At 38.7% G+C, this 16,783-nt stretch overlaps 1 protein-coding gene across 1 annotated transcript in view; it reads right to left on the bottom strand.

Moving 5' to 3' along the window:
• Nucleotides 1–1,322: 1,322 nt before the first annotated feature.
• The window catches only part of tmem45a (transmembrane protein 45a), a 34,623-nt gene continuing 19,162 nt past the window's right edge, over nt 1,323–16,783 (bottom strand). The window contains exons 2-6 of the mRNA XM_041258932.1: nt 16,109–16,312; nt 13,307–13,519; nt 11,617–11,801; nt 9,963–10,108; nt 1,323–4,050 (exon numbers count right to left, since the gene is read on the bottom strand). Of these exons, the coding sequence (XP_041114866.1) occupies nt 3,957–4,050; nt 9,963–10,108; nt 11,617–11,801; nt 13,307–13,519; nt 16,109–16,298 (828 nt within the window). The 5' untranslated portion in view covers nt 16,299–16,312 and the 3' untranslated portion in view covers nt 1,323–3,956. The remainder of the gene's footprint in view (nt 4,051–9,962; nt 10,109–11,616; nt 11,802–13,306; nt 13,520–16,108; nt 16,313–16,783) is intronic.

Raw genomic sequence — 16,783 nt, 5'->3', positions numbered from 1 at the left:
ACAAAAGTATTCAGGACATTTCAGACATAAAAGACCTTCAGTTAAATGCCATAGTCCAGTGTGTTGTTTGTTTTTAAAAATTCATTTCAAATAAAGCCAAGAAGGGTTTCATGGTAGAATGTCCATCCCAAAAAGTTCAGAAGTGCAGTTTGAAAATCAGCGTGGGTTATTTCTGCTTTCTGGTTGCATGTGTTCCGTTGCATTTGTAAATTACACAAAATGTATAGCTACAGGTAACAAGGTGGATTTGATCTTAATGCTCTGAGGTGGTCTACAAATCAATTTGTTAAATATCTTTTAGTCTCTCCAATGTATAGAACTTTTCATACTTTTGTACTTTTTGCAGATGATATGCAATACACAATTCTCAACTTGCTATGTATTGGAGAGACTAAAATACTGCAGCTTGCACGGGGGAAGGCAGCAGCAGGGCTGGTAGGTGACGTAATCACATACAAAGACATAAGGCTGATATACGCACCTTGCAAAGGAGCTGGCTCTTTTGTACAGTGGTATCGGCGCTATACTTTAGTGCAGCGGTGCCCAATCCTGGTCCTGGAGGGCCAGTGTCCCTCCAGGTTTTTGTTCCAACTGTACAATAAATTGCTTAATTGGACCAATTAAGCTTCTAATAAGTGTTTGATTGGTCCAATTAAGTAATTTAGGGAACAGTTGGAACAAAAGCTAGGAGGACAGCGACCCTCCAGGACTTGGATTGGGCACCCCTGCTTTAGTGTGAGTGGCCCCAGGTTCGCGCCTGCCCTCCACCTGTGTGTGGATTGCCTCGCCCTGTGTGATGTGCCTGCCTGCAGGAACCAAGATCGCTGCAATACATTATATTACTATAGAAAGCAGTGCCTGTATTGCTTTAAATAACATATTTATTTACCTCTTCAATGTTTTTCATTCCTGCAATGCTCTATTCTAAAACTATACATTCTATATGCTCTGTGTTAATTCCCTGATATGGAACTTCCTGACTGGTAGATGAAAGTTTTCTAACACATATTATACAATGGCAAGGATTGTCCTCCTGCTCATTGTAATGGGCTATGTTACATCACAGCTGTGGCCATATTCGAGGACATCACCGCGGTTTTCTTGAAACCTATTTTTATTACCTAATTTCAAAAGGCCTCATAGCCATTGTATAATCACAATAGCCCACCCAGGGTGTACGTTGCTGTGGGATATAACCACTTCTCGTCCAGGTGAAAACACTGCTTTGCGCCGATATCCCACAGTGGCACTAGTGCTCTATTATATGAATTATCATATCTATCACATGGAAAAGGAAGAAAACAGAAACACACATAACCTTGTCTGCTGGATGAATTTATTGTATTAATTTAAATACCTCTGACAGCTCAATATGGTCTAAGTTAAATCATATATTCAATTATTCCTTTTAGAATAATACATTTGCATCAAAAAAAACTGTGCCGTTCAGTACATGAAAAACAAAGAATTACATAACATATAGTGCCAATGAAACTTTTTTTTTTTTTTCCTTTTTTTACAAATATCAAGTTGAAGTATGAAATCAAGTGAAGCATGATTACCAGACTTCTTTTTATGCATACATCATTTTGGCAATAGTATTTCATTTAGGATAATTCGTTTGTAGATTAAATGATACCGGTATCTTTATTTGGAACATGGTTTAAGAATGGTTTTATTCTCTTTCAGTTCCTGTACTTGCCTGGGTTATAGTAAAGTGTAGCTAACTTTGATTTAATCCAGGCCCCTATCAATTCTGTAAACATTCTGTTTTAAAGCATGGCCCTTTTTACAATGTACAATCCCCAGGTTTGGTTGGTACCAATCTCATTTGTTTACCTTTCACAAGATGCTACAAAAATTGCACAGGCCCCATTTCACAACAAAACCGATCATTTCTGAAGCCTGTTGGGTTGTATTAAAGTAAGGTTTGGTATTCATAAAACTTTTCTCATGCAGTATGTTTCTAAACAGCATGAGGGTTATTCTCATTTGTCAATGTACTTTTAAAAAGTGTGAGAACTGGAACACTGGTAAAAAACAAAAAAACAAAAAAAACATTTTATTGTAAAAACAAGAGAGACCTCTCCTGATTAAAACATCCAAATCAAATTGAAAAGAAATATGAAGCAATTTTCATTTATTCAGAAACTGTATAGTTGCTTTGGCAAATATGGATTTACTAGAATCAATAGGCATGCTCACATTTTCAGAGAGTAAAACAAATATATATGAAGAAAAATAATTCCAAGCACATGTGACTGTAGGTCCCATACAAACAAATAACAAATTATATATATTACGGGGTCAGTTTGATTAAGCTAGATCACAGCAGTAACACCACAGTTGGATTTTACTGGAATATTGTACAAACACCACATACTCATGGTTATTCTAAGGTTACCCCTAAAAATGTGTGGTTGATACAATCCATGGGACTCCCCAGTGCTGTAAAATGATCAAACTGTGGCAAAGGTTGATTCGACCCCTTTGTCAAAGTTGCAAGCTTGCTGAACTAAATCATGTATGCTTGAGATACTTATAAAAGGAATATATTTACAAATATTTCCTATTTCGTTTATTTTTCAAACTGATTATTGTCTCATTTAGGATTAGTTTTCACAGCACAGTATCTGTGTTATTGCTTCTATACATTATGTGTGCTTAGAGATCATCTTTCCTTCTCAGAATTGTATGTGAACCAAAAGAACACCTATACTGTTCATTTAATGAATCGCAGCTTTCTGAGGTGGCATGCAATTTTAGTCAGATTATGCAGTGAGTGGCGATGTCACTGTTGCTCACATGATGGCAATATTGTATAAGCACCAACCAGTACCCTTTAAATTGCCTTCATGAAACCAGCATTGTATTGTTTCTTATGAATGCGTGGGGAAAAGCCTCTGTTTTGATCTCTGTGCTATATTGTTTGTTAAACGCACATAGACACTATTAGTTTAAAAGGCATTACAGAAAGTAAGAAACAAATTAACTATTTATATTGGAATTAATTTCAGCCTTAAACCAGTTGTCTGGAGCTTGAAATAAGATTTTCTGACATGCTATATACAATATACCATAGACTTCTGATGTGCTTATTGTCTGTAATCCATTCTTTAGTGCTGTGTTGCACAGTCTTGCTAAAGTAAACTCCCTCCTTGTTAACAGTTGCATCTAAAGTCCTGCTCAAACTTATTCATCACCTGCCTGGGTAATGTAAAGTCAATTTGGCTGCACTAATAAAAAAACAGATGTGTAAAAACTAAAATGTAGGTTTCCTTGTCTCTTCAGCTGTAAAACAGGGTGCAAAGCTGATTGTGCAGACTGAACTGTTACTAACTGAATCGCTAATACTAAAATATGCTGGTTTGCAGTTTTTTTCAGCATTGGCAAAAGCATTCAAAGTGACATAAACAAAAAAATACTGCAGCCTTTCTACTATATTTAACAAGGGAGGCAATAAAGAACCAGTAAATACCAACTGGGTTCATATAGAATCGAAGGGCTGTAGTATTTAGATCCAATGATACCATGACAAAAAAAAATAACAATTACATGCAAACAAAATAAATATCTTAAAATACCCTGAGATCCCTAGGTCACCTTATCCATGTCATAACACATGAGTTTGGTTAGCACACGTTAATATTTTCCAGTATAGATGTAAAAGAGTCATGTTCAAGAGACAGGAGGGAGTGTACTTAATAATCCCATGGTAAAATATTAGGGGATAAATCTGTGGTACCGTAATCTGCTATAAAGAAAACTCTGGTGTGAGCAAGTGGTACCCTACTGTTCACAATTTCTCACAACTGATTTTTTTTGCTATCTCAAGACTTCAATAAACTATTACCCAGAATCAACTATTTGTAAAAGTGAGAGGATTAAGCCTCAGATTCTTTATACATTGATGCAGAAATGGAGAAACCAGTATCCACTGTTGAGGTTTGAAGCGGCTACAGGTCTTCTTCCGATTCTTCCTCCCTCTCTTTGTTCTTCAGCAGCCCCATCTCCAGCTGTGGAGTTTTCTTCAGCTTGGTCCGAACCAACCTGAGCAAAGAAACACAAAGCTGTCAGCAAGGACCTGTCAGAGCATTCCCATCAACTCAAACCTCTACACGAACTGTACAGTAACTGGGTTTACTCAGAATATCATCTTGCTCCTATTAAAACAAAAGTTAGCAAAACACTATGGGCCAGATAGATAAGGTTTTTACACTAAAAAGCAATTCAGCTATTTAATTTTAATTGTACAATGGCCCAGTTTTAACTGTCTGCATTGTTTGTTACTAGTTATGTAACATTAACAGTTTGACTTGCTAAGGAAAACCCTTTGATAATCTTCACCTACAGTATCTAGTTTACTGCAGATTTGACTGTATTTTATTTATTTTTTTTTTATAGTAATGCTTATTTCAAGTAATTTTTCAGTCTAAAAATAGGTATTTCATGGTATTTCATAATTAAACAAGTCACATTCTAAATTGTTAATTTATTATACAACAAATGTTCCTAAGTATTTAAATGATTATCCGAAAAACAATTAATGTAGAATATTTCATTTTTTATGCCCACCTTTTAATAATTCAGTGAATTATGAAACTAAATGAAAGCATAAATACATGTAAAAATAACAGACGTGTGTATTGTCCCCTTGTACTGGACAGTGCGATCTTTAGCAGAAATACTTCCAATCTTTGATGGAGCCGGCGTCTTTTTCGCTGAAGACATTTTTAATAAATCATGCAGCTCTATGCAGTATGTTAAATCATTTACCAAAACTAAACTAAACCAACTGACAGGTACCTAAATGCAGTGTTACAGGTAGTGCGTCAATAATGCAAACATTTGCTATATTTAATTTTAAGTGATAAAACGTATGTATAGTTACACTTTCATATTTTATATTACTGTATATTTAGTGTTCCGCGTTTGTGGTTTATTCTGAATTTTACCGAAAAATTACAGGATTTTTTTCACGTCAGTGACAGTGAACAATGAACATTCTAAAAGAGAAAGAAGACGACGACATTCTAAAGCAGCAATGGCAAGTGCAAGGCACCCTTTGTCACCCAAACTGTGTGACTGGATCCTGGACGGGACCGTCTGTCCGCCTTAGGGCTCTCAGACGCAGTTGTCAGCACACTGCAGAATGCTAGGGCCTCCTCCACAGGGGCGTTACACGCCATATGTGGAAGTACTTTCAAAATTGTCATGAGGTCATGACCCCAATTACCGCCCGACATGCAAGTATTTTGCAGTTTCTGCAAGATCTGTTAGAAGTGGGTCGATCCACCTCTACATTGAAAGTGTACCTAGCAGCCATATCTGCATGTCATGTCCCCATTGACTCAGTGTCCCGGGTGATTATATATTAGCGACCCATTTTCTGAAGGGTGCTCAGTGGTTACGCCCTCCCAGCAGGGCTGTTCTCCCTGAACGGATCTTTGATGTTGTAAAGGAGGCTCTCACGAAGGCCCCGTTTGAGCATATATAATCCATACAGTTGAAACATCTGTCTATGAAGACAGCCTTCCCTTTGGCTATCCCCTCCACAAAACGGGTCAGTGAGCTGCAGGCACTGTAGGTGCACAGCTCCTATATGCATATTTGGGATGATGGCAGCAGGGTGTCTCTGCGCAACAACCCTGCTTTCCTCCCCAAAGTGATCACAGCCATCCACATGAATCAGTTTGCTTCGACGGAGGATAGGAGATTGAATTTCCTCTGCCCAGCGCGGGCATTGAGTTGTTATGTGGATTATGAGATGTGTCATACTGACCAGCTCTTTGTCTGTCACTGTACACTGACCCTAGGACAGCCCCTCTCAAAGCAGCGTCTGTCACATTAGATTGTGGACACAGTCTTGACTGCATATGATGGTGCTGGCTTGCCCCCACCTGGGAGGGTAGCCACACACTCCACTAGAGGGTTGGCTACATCTTGGACCCTCTTAAGAGATGCCTCGCTGTCCGATATTTGTACTGCGGCTAGCTGGGCTACGCCGCATACTTTCTCCAGGTTCTACCGCCTCAATGTGGTAGATCCTGCCCTGCTTTCTTTAGGCACGAGGGTCCTTGAGGGTGTAAGCTCACACCGCTAACCCTTGGGTAATGGAATATTCAGGCAGAGGGGAAAACAGGGGAAGAAACAGTAGTAGGACAAACGAAAAAAGGGTACAAAGGCTGTAGATGTAGGGTGTAGCTGTGGAAGGCTCAAAACACATTTCTGCTAAAAAAAAAATGTAAAAAATACTGTAGATAACAAACACAAAACTACAACAGAGCTGGTATTACTTTGTATGTTCTACCTCTGCTAATGAAGCCTTTATTCCTCTCAAGCCATGCTTTTGGTGCTGCTTGTTATAAACTAAACAAAAGATTTACAGCCCTAACTATAGTTATAATGTTAATGGTATGATCTACATTGCAATAACATATTTAATACTGTAATACAAAAAAATAAAAAATAATCACCTGCAACAAAGCTGGAATTGCATTGCTTCAGTTAGTTGATGGAGAAAGATCGGTATGTAAAATATGTGTTAGGGTTTCAACTGACTGTCTATTAAAAAGGTATTAACTTCTCAATTTAGCCTTAGGGTAGAATTGCTTAGGGCAATTCTCATCTGGATGATCAAATAAATCATATACTATCAGCTGTCGAGCCATGGCAGAAAAAAAAAAAAGTTGTTTCAATGGCAGATCTGGACTTAAGCCTCCTTCAGGCTAGTCTTATAGTTAAGACCTTACATAAGAACAAAATTCCGTTAAGACTCATTTGTGAATAAGACTTAAGTCCAAATTGATGACTTATAACCAGTCTTAGACTTAAGTCAGCTTTGTGAATACAGCCCTAGGGGCTGCATTCTGAACACAGCAGAAATGCGAGTGCAAGCGCAAATGGCGTTTGCCCCCAATTCTGTGGCGTAAAAATGGAGCGGAGACATAAAAAAAACCCCACTGCGCTGAAATGGTATTCTGAAGACACGTCCTGCTCCATGATATAGCTCCTGCCCCATCGCCACATGTTGGCATAAATTTCGGGGTGTGGTATCATTAACATATTTGCCAAAGTTAATCTGATGACAGCACAATGGGGTCCCAAATAGACAACTGAGCACTGTGTTAAATAAATAAGACCCACTGAAACCAGGTTTATTTAGTGGCGCAGTCAGGAACTTTAATAACTGAACACACTAGAAAAATCTAAGTAGTCCTAAGTAGAAACTGTTTGCGCTTGGACTGAAACAGAAAGAGGAAATCAAAGAAAGAAAAGTAAAAGAAAAGAAAAACGTAAGAAACAAAACGTAAGAAACTAACAATATTATTCATAAATTAATAACAAACAAATATATGAATTTAAAAAAAATACAATTTGCATATACAATGGAGTACTACATTTATTTATTAAGGGCTGTAGCAATTTATTGTCATGGCAATTATTACAGGTGAAAATATTTACATACAGTATATGGAGAGCAGCATAACAGGAGTGCCACTTCTGTATCTATATATGTGTAGGTCTGTCCTTTCTTTCCCTGGTTGTTGCTAGTGCTGTGTGTGTGTGTGCGTGTATCATGTGCAACCTCAAACAGGTTAACTGCTGTGTTTCTGTAACTGCAATAAGTCTCTACTATCGGCAGACCTGAAACAAGATATCAGTTACGTGTCTGATAATGTATGAGCTTAACTAGTCTGAAACATTATAACTAATTAGAATATGGATCAAAGATTTCCTTTAACCTGATTGGTCAATATGAGGGCTTAAATCTCTGATGAAGGACCTTGAATGTCATCTTTCAAAGTATGTTTAATCACTGTTTCAAATCAATCTGCCCGAAATTACGTAAATACAGTACTCGTGTATTTTACCTTTTGTCTTGTTGAAAGAAAATCTCTGTTCTTGTAGTGCACACGCCCTCTAATGTTGTCTGTCAATGTAAAATATTCTGCTTCATCATTGTCCTGTCTATTTATTTAAATTCAGTATAACAAATAAAGATAAAAATTAAATAATCAAGAAAGTGTTTGCTGTCAGTGGCAGTACAGTAACCACAATACTATAGCAACTAGTCTCCGTTTTGAATTAAATCAAAACAGCTGCAAGCAGTCTGGTTAGTTTCAGCAAATGTATTTAAGCATATCACAGTAACAACACAGGCATTTCGCATCTCTTCAAAAGCTTTATGAACACACACTGTGAACAAGTAACTGAACAAACAGCACGATCAGGATTAACACAGGATTATTTTGCTAATAAATATTAGGACCTAACAGTATCTTAAAATACTGAAACGTACTCAAATGCACGAACATGCACTCAAATGCAAATAAAAAAATAATAAGTTAGCTGTACTTTTATTCTTTACATGATCTTTTCACAAAAGTGGGGGGGACGGGGGACGGGACGGGACGACGACACGGTTGGGCTCCGGAAAATATTCCAAGCTACAATACAAGCTCAGAGGGAATGTGATGCGCACTTCATGTCCTGCTAGAAAATGAATCAGCTGGTAGACAAATCAGGGGAGGGTAATAAGTATTTTACACTTTACATGTAGTAATGTCAATCCCATGAAATAATGTACATTGTAGAATTATTATAAATTATAAATGATTGCCCTACATTGCTCTAACTCTTCCATTAATATAACAATCTCCTGTGTCTCGAAGCGTATTTTACATATCTCGAAGAATGACCTATCACTTGCTGTTCTGACTTGCGTTGTTTTTTCTTGCTATGTGCTACTGCCGCTCGAAATGATCGCCACTTCAACATTCAAAACAGAGCCTTGCGGTGACACAAGCACATTCTGTCTCTTAAAGGGATTGTTTCCTGGCCCTGACTGGATAGCAGATTCCCCAGCCTACTCAGCATTGCTTGGCTGGGTGCTGTCACTGCGCTACTAAACGCGCTTGTGCTGGGTTTTTATTTTGAGCAGAATCACTTTTGCAGAAGCCACGTCCTACGGGGCAGACGCGTTTGACTTTAACCACTGCGTCTGTGACTGCACTCGTTTCATTAGAATCGAGCCCTAGGGGTACCCATGCCAACTTTTGGGATTCCTGTCTATTTAAACATGTAGGATGATGATGAGTGAAGAAGATTTGCACACTGTTTATAAAGTTTCTCTGTAGAACTCTGTGACAGGGTGCTCATGTCACGTGTGTGGGTAGCAGCTGCATAAGCAACAGAGAGAGACTTGGGAGGTGGTGCTGAAACGCTAGCACAGGTACGCAGGATTTAATCACAAAATAAAGTAAATAAACAAAGGGGTCATGTGAAGTTACCAGCGATGGTAACGCACAGAAGACACAAACAGCAAGCTGTACAAAAGGCAAAATAAAACACTTCAAAAACTACAAGTAAAAGGTGCCACACAGGGTGAGCACTAGACTTATAAACAAGGCGTCCTGCTCCTGGAACCGGCTATACTACATAACCCTCTCTACACATTACTTGGGATCACTGTCCCCTAAACGAACCTACTGATGAGCCAGTATTCATTCAACGACTCCTGCTTCATACGGGCATTGCCTTTGCAAGCACTACTCGCAGTTTCAGGGTTGCGTAGCTGTCGTTCCTGCAGAGCGGACACTCTCCTCCTGGGTATACGCAGCTCCCCTCTGTAGCATGTCGGTGCAGTGACCCCGAGCGATCTCCAGCGGATATTTTTAAACTGATGGACACTCGGTCAAGACCTGCCCACCTGCTGATTGAGGACCAGCACAGCCAATCACGTGTTGCCCTTCCCCTCAACCAAGCCTAGCAGGCAGCAAGTCTCAATCGAGCGCCCGTCTGTAAACAATAATTCAATCACACAAATCAACTCCAAAACGATACACAATAAACCCATTTCCACAAACAAATTATACCAACACTAATTCCCACCTGTGCAGGGCAATCACTCTGCCACAAATCCAGATAGGAGGTGGGGTTTAGACTGAGATGTGGCTTACCAGCTAACGATGGTGAAAATGGCAGCCACAGTTAGCAGGGCGAAGGCGTAGTGCCAGCAGTAGCACATGGTAATGAACATCATGTTGTTGTGATCCATACTGTCCCACTCCGGGAAGCCGCTGGGGGGGTACAGCACAAACCCAATCTGCAGCAGAGACAGGAGAAACAGAGAGTGTCAATAGGTGCTACTGTACAGCAGCCTTAAGCATACCTGAGTGGAAACCTCCAGCTTAGACTATTACCTGTATATAGGTTTACTGTAATAAACAGTAATAAAAGCACAGTAAAGCGCATGTAAGCAATTAAAATCATTAGGAACTATGACCGATAAGTAATGTTAAATCCATGGTTAAGAACAGTACTCAAAAAAAAAAATGCTAAGTATACCATATGAACAAAGAAAAAAGGAAGCCGCACACACAAACATACTCCTAAAATTTTCAAAATTTATCAATAACAAAACCAACCTTCTGGCTGCAAAGCCTTCATCAGGGTGTAAAAGCCCCTAATAGAGTGTGTGTTTTATAGACAAAGTGGCAGATGTTAACAATCAACAAATTAAGATCAGTAAACATAACTGATAGCTGTATAAAAACATAATAGTTTGAAACAAGTTATTAATTAAAGATAAGTATAGAATCACTTGGATAATGTTGTGTGAGTCATCAATAGTAATAATGCAAAAGACAAAGTTAAAGTATAACAAGGGCTTCTGATTTTCGGTTTTAACAGATAAAACATACCCGATACAAAAAATATGAATGGTGGATAGCCAATGAACACCGGAAAACACTGGAAAAACTGGGGAAATGGTTAATCAATTCACACTGACTTTACCCTTTTCCCATTCAGAAATAAAACCTACTACAAAAATAATAATAGTATTATAGTACTGTCGAGTTACTACTATCCATATTTTGACAGGGTGGCAAATACTGAAAAGCATGATGGAAATAAAACGCAAGACTGAAGACTCAATTTTTGCACTGACTTGCACTTTTGGTCCACCACACAGATTTAACTTAAATGCCTAAAATAAATGTGAAAAAGGGGGCACTGAACAAAATGTTGATCATTGTTTTGACCATCATAACATTTACCTTGCAAGTTGGGTCACTGCATCTGTACCCCCCGAAACTGCACTTTTACTTTAGCTGGTACAGATCAGTATTTGCCTAAACCATTTTAAACAGTGTGTCAAGAGCATCGTTGCATGTTAATCCTGTTTTTTATATATATTGTACTCCCACCTGCCATTCTAGAAACTGACAAGCAAATTCTGGTATGGTGGTAAATCAGTCTAAGGCAAACAGCACTGTGATAACGTATGTCTAATTTATATCAACTACGTAATTTATGGCAGACACTGACATGGATTTTTGCCTTTAAATTCATGTGCAGTAATGTTTTGTTCTAATATTTTTCCCAGTGCTAAAGTAAACATTCTTTAGCAAAATCCATGGTAAATTTGCAGTTTTCTTATGCTTTACCAATAGTTATACTATCCATTTATCATAGTTTACAAAGGTTTGCCATGTTTTTAATATGCTTTACCGTACCCCTCAGTGCTTTACTGTGCTTACCTTTGCTTTCACTGTGCTTTATTACGCTTTTATTAAACAATGGTAAACAAGACCTAAGCAGACCCCTCACCTGCCAGAACCAGCTACCCTGCAGCAGACACAGGCTGCACCTCAACAGCTCCAGCAAGATGTTCCCTCGGAAGAACACCTCCAGGAAAATGGTCAGGGCTCCTCCGAAGATCGCGAAGAGCAGCAGCTGATGCACGTGTACATCCAGCATGAGCCGGCCGTGGAGGTGGTAGTAGAACAGGAACCCTGAGGGAGCAGCACAACCAGGATTAGGAGCATGTGTCAATCTACCTTTCACAGATTAAGCGATATGTTCAAAAAACATTTACTAGCGTGCAGTTTTTTTTCAAAACATGCTACTAATGTTATAGAACAAGCTACTAATGTTATAGAACTAGCAAGAAAGGGGACTTAAAAGGGTAGCAGGGGGAATGCAGCACTGTGTATTTTGAAAACGGTATAAGCTTATTTCATAAATGTATACACCAAAGGGATCAGTACACACAGGTAATCTGTTGTAATGTCATTGAGTTGCTTTCCATGGGTCTGTTACGATGTCTTGAATGTAATGCACTGGGATTATACAAATATCCAACAGAACAGATGTAATACTCTAAAGTCTAATTATTGTTCTATGAGTTCAAGCTGAGGTCCTCTGACTCTGGCTTGCTTGTTCTAAACAAGCAAAAGTGCACCACACTCGGAGAGCGCTCTTTTAGCTTCACAGCTCCAACTCTTTGGAACTGTCTCCCAGCTTTAGTGCGTGAAGCTCCCACAGTCGCTTGCTTCAAATCAACTCTCAAGACCCACTTGTTCTCTCTTGCTTTCCATGCTCTTTAAGCCTGATATCAGTTATTAGCTGTTGTCTAAACTGCTATTTCTGATTTTTCACTGTGTCATGTATGACACATGCATCCACAATGTTTAGAACTCACACCCAAGCCTTGTATTTAATATACTATGCCTTGTATTTAATGTATTACATTGTTTTCACTGTTTAATGTATTATGTGTTTCTCACTATCTTGTAAAGCACTTCGTGATGGTGGTCCACTATGAAAGACGCTATAAAAAATAGATTGATTGATTGATAGTGGTTCATGGACATTAATGTTGAAAATTTGCAGTGGCTGGTGCAGTGACAACTTCAATGCCTCCAAACCACAGTGGGAAGTTTTGAAATGCCACCATAGGCATCAGACCACCAACCTTTGCTGAATTTTAAATGCTCTGAAGGAGAATTGGCATAATATTCCACTGGATATCTACCAAAATGTAGTGTTAGTAACAGGGCCCTATACTCTATTGATATTGGGTTCCCTGGTGGAAACAAGGACCCACTGCATGTTTGCTTAATGCAGCTTGAAACTTGTTAACTGTTTCAGTTCCTTTATTGACAACATAGATTTGTCTGGTTGACCTAGGAGAACCTTGGTTTGTTTTATTAAAGGCATTTTGCCATTTCAAATGGTATTTTCCAAATAAAATTGTATTCTGTATTGAAAATACAGTGTTTCCAAAGTATTTTGTATTGAAGGTACATTTACCTAAGTATTTTGCCCAAGTAAGGCTATTAGGGAAGTTAGTAGTTTACAGTTTAAAGTTTCACCAAAAACTACACCAAATTGAAAGCTTTCTTGATTGGTTACAAAATTATTTAAAGTTTAATCAATAAATATACTTCATTTTAGGAAAGCAAACAGAATCTAACATCTTTAATTGCTGTCACTGTGCCTCCCTCCTGTAGTGTACCTTCCACAAACACAGCAATGGCCAGCAGCAGCCGGTCAAAGGCGACGGGCACAACGGCCATCGTGTGGACGGTGATTGACACAGCCGCTGAGATGCCGAAGAACAGGTACATGGTGGCATGCTGCCAGTTCATCAGGTGGTCCCAGTGCTTGTCCTCGTAGTTATAAAGTTTCAACTGAGGACCGTCCGGAACAAACTGCTCAGCCATCATACCTAGGGGCAGGACACAGACATAGGAGTCAGGCAGGAGGGCTAGGTAGAAGGCAGAAGGACCTCATCCAGTACTCCAGATTACTGGGGAGACCATTTAACTTCAACATATAGTAGTTCAGAATTATTTGTATAAAACAAATGCAAATACAATGGCTATATTTAATAAAGACATCTAATCAATATAATACTTGTATTATCTTAAAGTTACTACAAACTGGAGGCTGTGTGGTCCAGTGGTTAAAGAAAAGGGCTTGTAACCAGGAGGTTTCCCCAGTTCAAATCCTGGCTCACTCACTGACTCACTGTGTGACCCTGAGCAAGTCACTTAACCTCCTTGTGCTCCGTCTTTTGGGTGAGTCGTTGTTGTAAGTGACTCTGCAGCTGATGCATAGTTCACACACCTTAGTCTCTGTAAGTCGCCTTGGATAAAGGAGTCTGCTAAATAAATAATTATAAATACAATAAAGTAGGATGCTTCAATTAACAGTGTAGAGCTGTAGTAAACTGTATCACTATAAGTACGTAAGTATTATGTTCATTCCTGTGTTATCAAGATCAACATCAAAGGAGTGTCCCTTATACAAATCTGACCATGCTTTCTGTAATAAACGCTTTACCTAGAGCTGAACGATAATTACACTTCAAATTATTGATTATTGGCTAAAAATGAACAGTAACTTTCTCCATAATTAATAGATCTTTCTCACTCACACACCATTCTTCTGCTTTTTGTGTGCAGGTCAATGCAATAGAAGAGATACTGAATTAAAGTTATAACTTATTTGACACCCCCAGAATCTCTTTCTGGACAGATCAGGAAGACAGAGAGAAGCAAAACCTCTGTTTATCTGTTTTAACTTTAGATTATCAGGAACATACAGTTATAACATGATTAGTTGATAATAACGTATAAGTACAACAGACTAAAAAAAAAAAAAAAAAAAAAAAACACACACACACACAAAACATTGTTATTTTATTGTGCTAATTGCCATTTTAAATCCTGGAGAGATTGCCTCTAGCTGTCCAAGGTAATAATAATATCTCCAGTGTGTTGCCTGGGGACAAGGCAAAAAGAGACCAGTATGGAAGGTTTATTGAGAGACCAAGGAAGTGTTTCACTGTGCTGATGACAGTATTAACAGCTGTTGCCAAGTACAGTAGAACCTACCATATCCAGTCCTGTACGATGATACCCTCTATTAACCGATGGACCTCTGGTATGTGTCATTCACATATTACTGCTACCAACTAAATAGTACTGATGAAAACTGAGCAATGCACATTTTATTACGTGTGTAAAACAGTAAGCAGGACAGAATAGATATGGGAATTCGGTTTCACTTTGTATGCGCTGTCACTTCACGTAAAACAATTTAACCATGTTCAACAAAAGAAAACAAGAAAGCAAGGGATTATGTAATGAATGTACCATTGAAAAAACAAGAAAGCAGAGGGTTATATAATTAATGTACCATTGAAAAAACTAGAAAGCAGAGGCATTATATAATGAATGTACCATTAAAAAGCTGAAACAGGATTTTTTTCACAACCTCCAAAGCCAGTTTGTGTTTGTGTGTGCTTTTTTGTACAGTGCAAACAAAGCTGTCAGATTACTTTGGCATGGACTGAGAAAGCACAGTAAGAATTGTTTTTGGAATGCTGTTTTGTGAATTGCAAAGCACTGTATTACAGTGCTTTGTTTTGCAATACTTTTCACTGATTTTCTTTGAGTAGTATATGTGCAGTACCATACATTGTAATGCCCCAGTGTTCTTCAAGCAACTACAATGTAGTATAACGGTTACCTCTGAGATACAATATTTTCACATATCCGATGGATCACTGGAACCAATTAAATCAAATATGACAGGCTCTACTGTATCCTGTTTTTCCATGGATTTCACTATACCTTCCATGAATACAAAAAGGGTGTTTCAAGTTTTTTCTGCAAAGTCATCCACAAGCTTCCTTTTAAAAGGGTGAATTTGTATGATCATGTTGCAGTTTCCCATGCTTATACTGTGTATTTACTATGCTCTACCATGGCTACATGGTTACCACGGTAGTCTGTGTTTTACACCACATTTTTCCTGTGCTTTACTACACTGTGCTATGCTTTTACTACACTATACTACAGTAAACATGTTATTAATATTGGAATCCACTACTAAAAAACTCCCAAACTGACCTGGCCATCATAGGGAACTATATCAAAACCCCCACACGTTAAGGAAATAGCAACTGAGGCATTCGCTTTCATCTACATCTGAAGCGCAGTCGGTTGCCATGCCTGAGTCATCGCACTTGAAAAGAAGGCTGTTGGAATATTAAATAATAAAAAAAAAAAAAAAACTGCCACACAGCCCTGATTAGTGTTTCCATGCTAGAATACAAGAGCCTGGATATCTGGAAGCCTGCCATCATGTGACATGGTCAAACTATATAATTTTCCGTTGCACGTTAACATCCCCCATTTCTAAACACATCTCCAACAAGTGGGGGAAGAACATACTGTACAGCAAGTACTTCCTTCAGCCGCTGATGTAACAAACGCATGGACAAGCAAGCCTAAATGTTGTGACTCACCGACTAGTGCAAACAGTAATATAACAGAGGCCTCAATGACTTCTAGTCGTCGATACATGATCTTGGAGGCCAGGTGGCAGGCATTCTTGTTTCTTCGGCTGGCGTGCCACAGGGAAAATTTCACTGACCACCAGAGGCCCACTATCAGGAAGAAGCTTCCAGGTAAAGCGTGCCCTTTGAAGTTTGCCATGCCTCCTCACCGTGCTGCAACCGAAGAAAAATAAGACACGGCATGTAAAAATCACAACCTTTCCTCCGTCAATCATGTCAAACACAAAATGATATTGTACAATATAAAATACTGGATCCCTGCCTTCCATTGTAACAATACAACTCATGCAGCTATGCAAACCACATGCAGGGAACACAGAGGAGATGGGTATGGTGCTGATTTGCAAAAACGGGTGGATTTTGAGTAAATGTAATCACTTTTATCAAATTTCAAAGTATACATTTGCTTTCCCTTTATATTGCAACTTAAGTTTAATGGTCTGTTTTTCTCTCTGAAGTTATGTTGTTCAATTAAATAAATATGCACACATTAGATTTGTACATATTTAGTTCCAGGGCTTTGCTTTCAGACATCCACATACAACCGGGTGCTATCTATCTATGTCACACTTGTCAGTCTGGTCTGGTGTGAACCACTCTTGGTAAGCTGGTATGGGCATTCCC

Source organism: Polyodon spathula, chromosome 9 (assembly GCF_017654505.1).
Source record: "Polyodon spathula isolate WHYD16114869_AA chromosome 9, ASM1765450v1, whole genome shotgun sequence".
Taxonomy (NCBI): Eukaryota; Metazoa; Chordata; class Actinopteri; order Acipenseriformes; family Polyodontidae; genus Polyodon; species Polyodon spathula.
The sequence above is the reverse complement of the archived record's forward strand: the minus strand, read 5'-3'. Positions and strand labels throughout refer to the sequence as shown.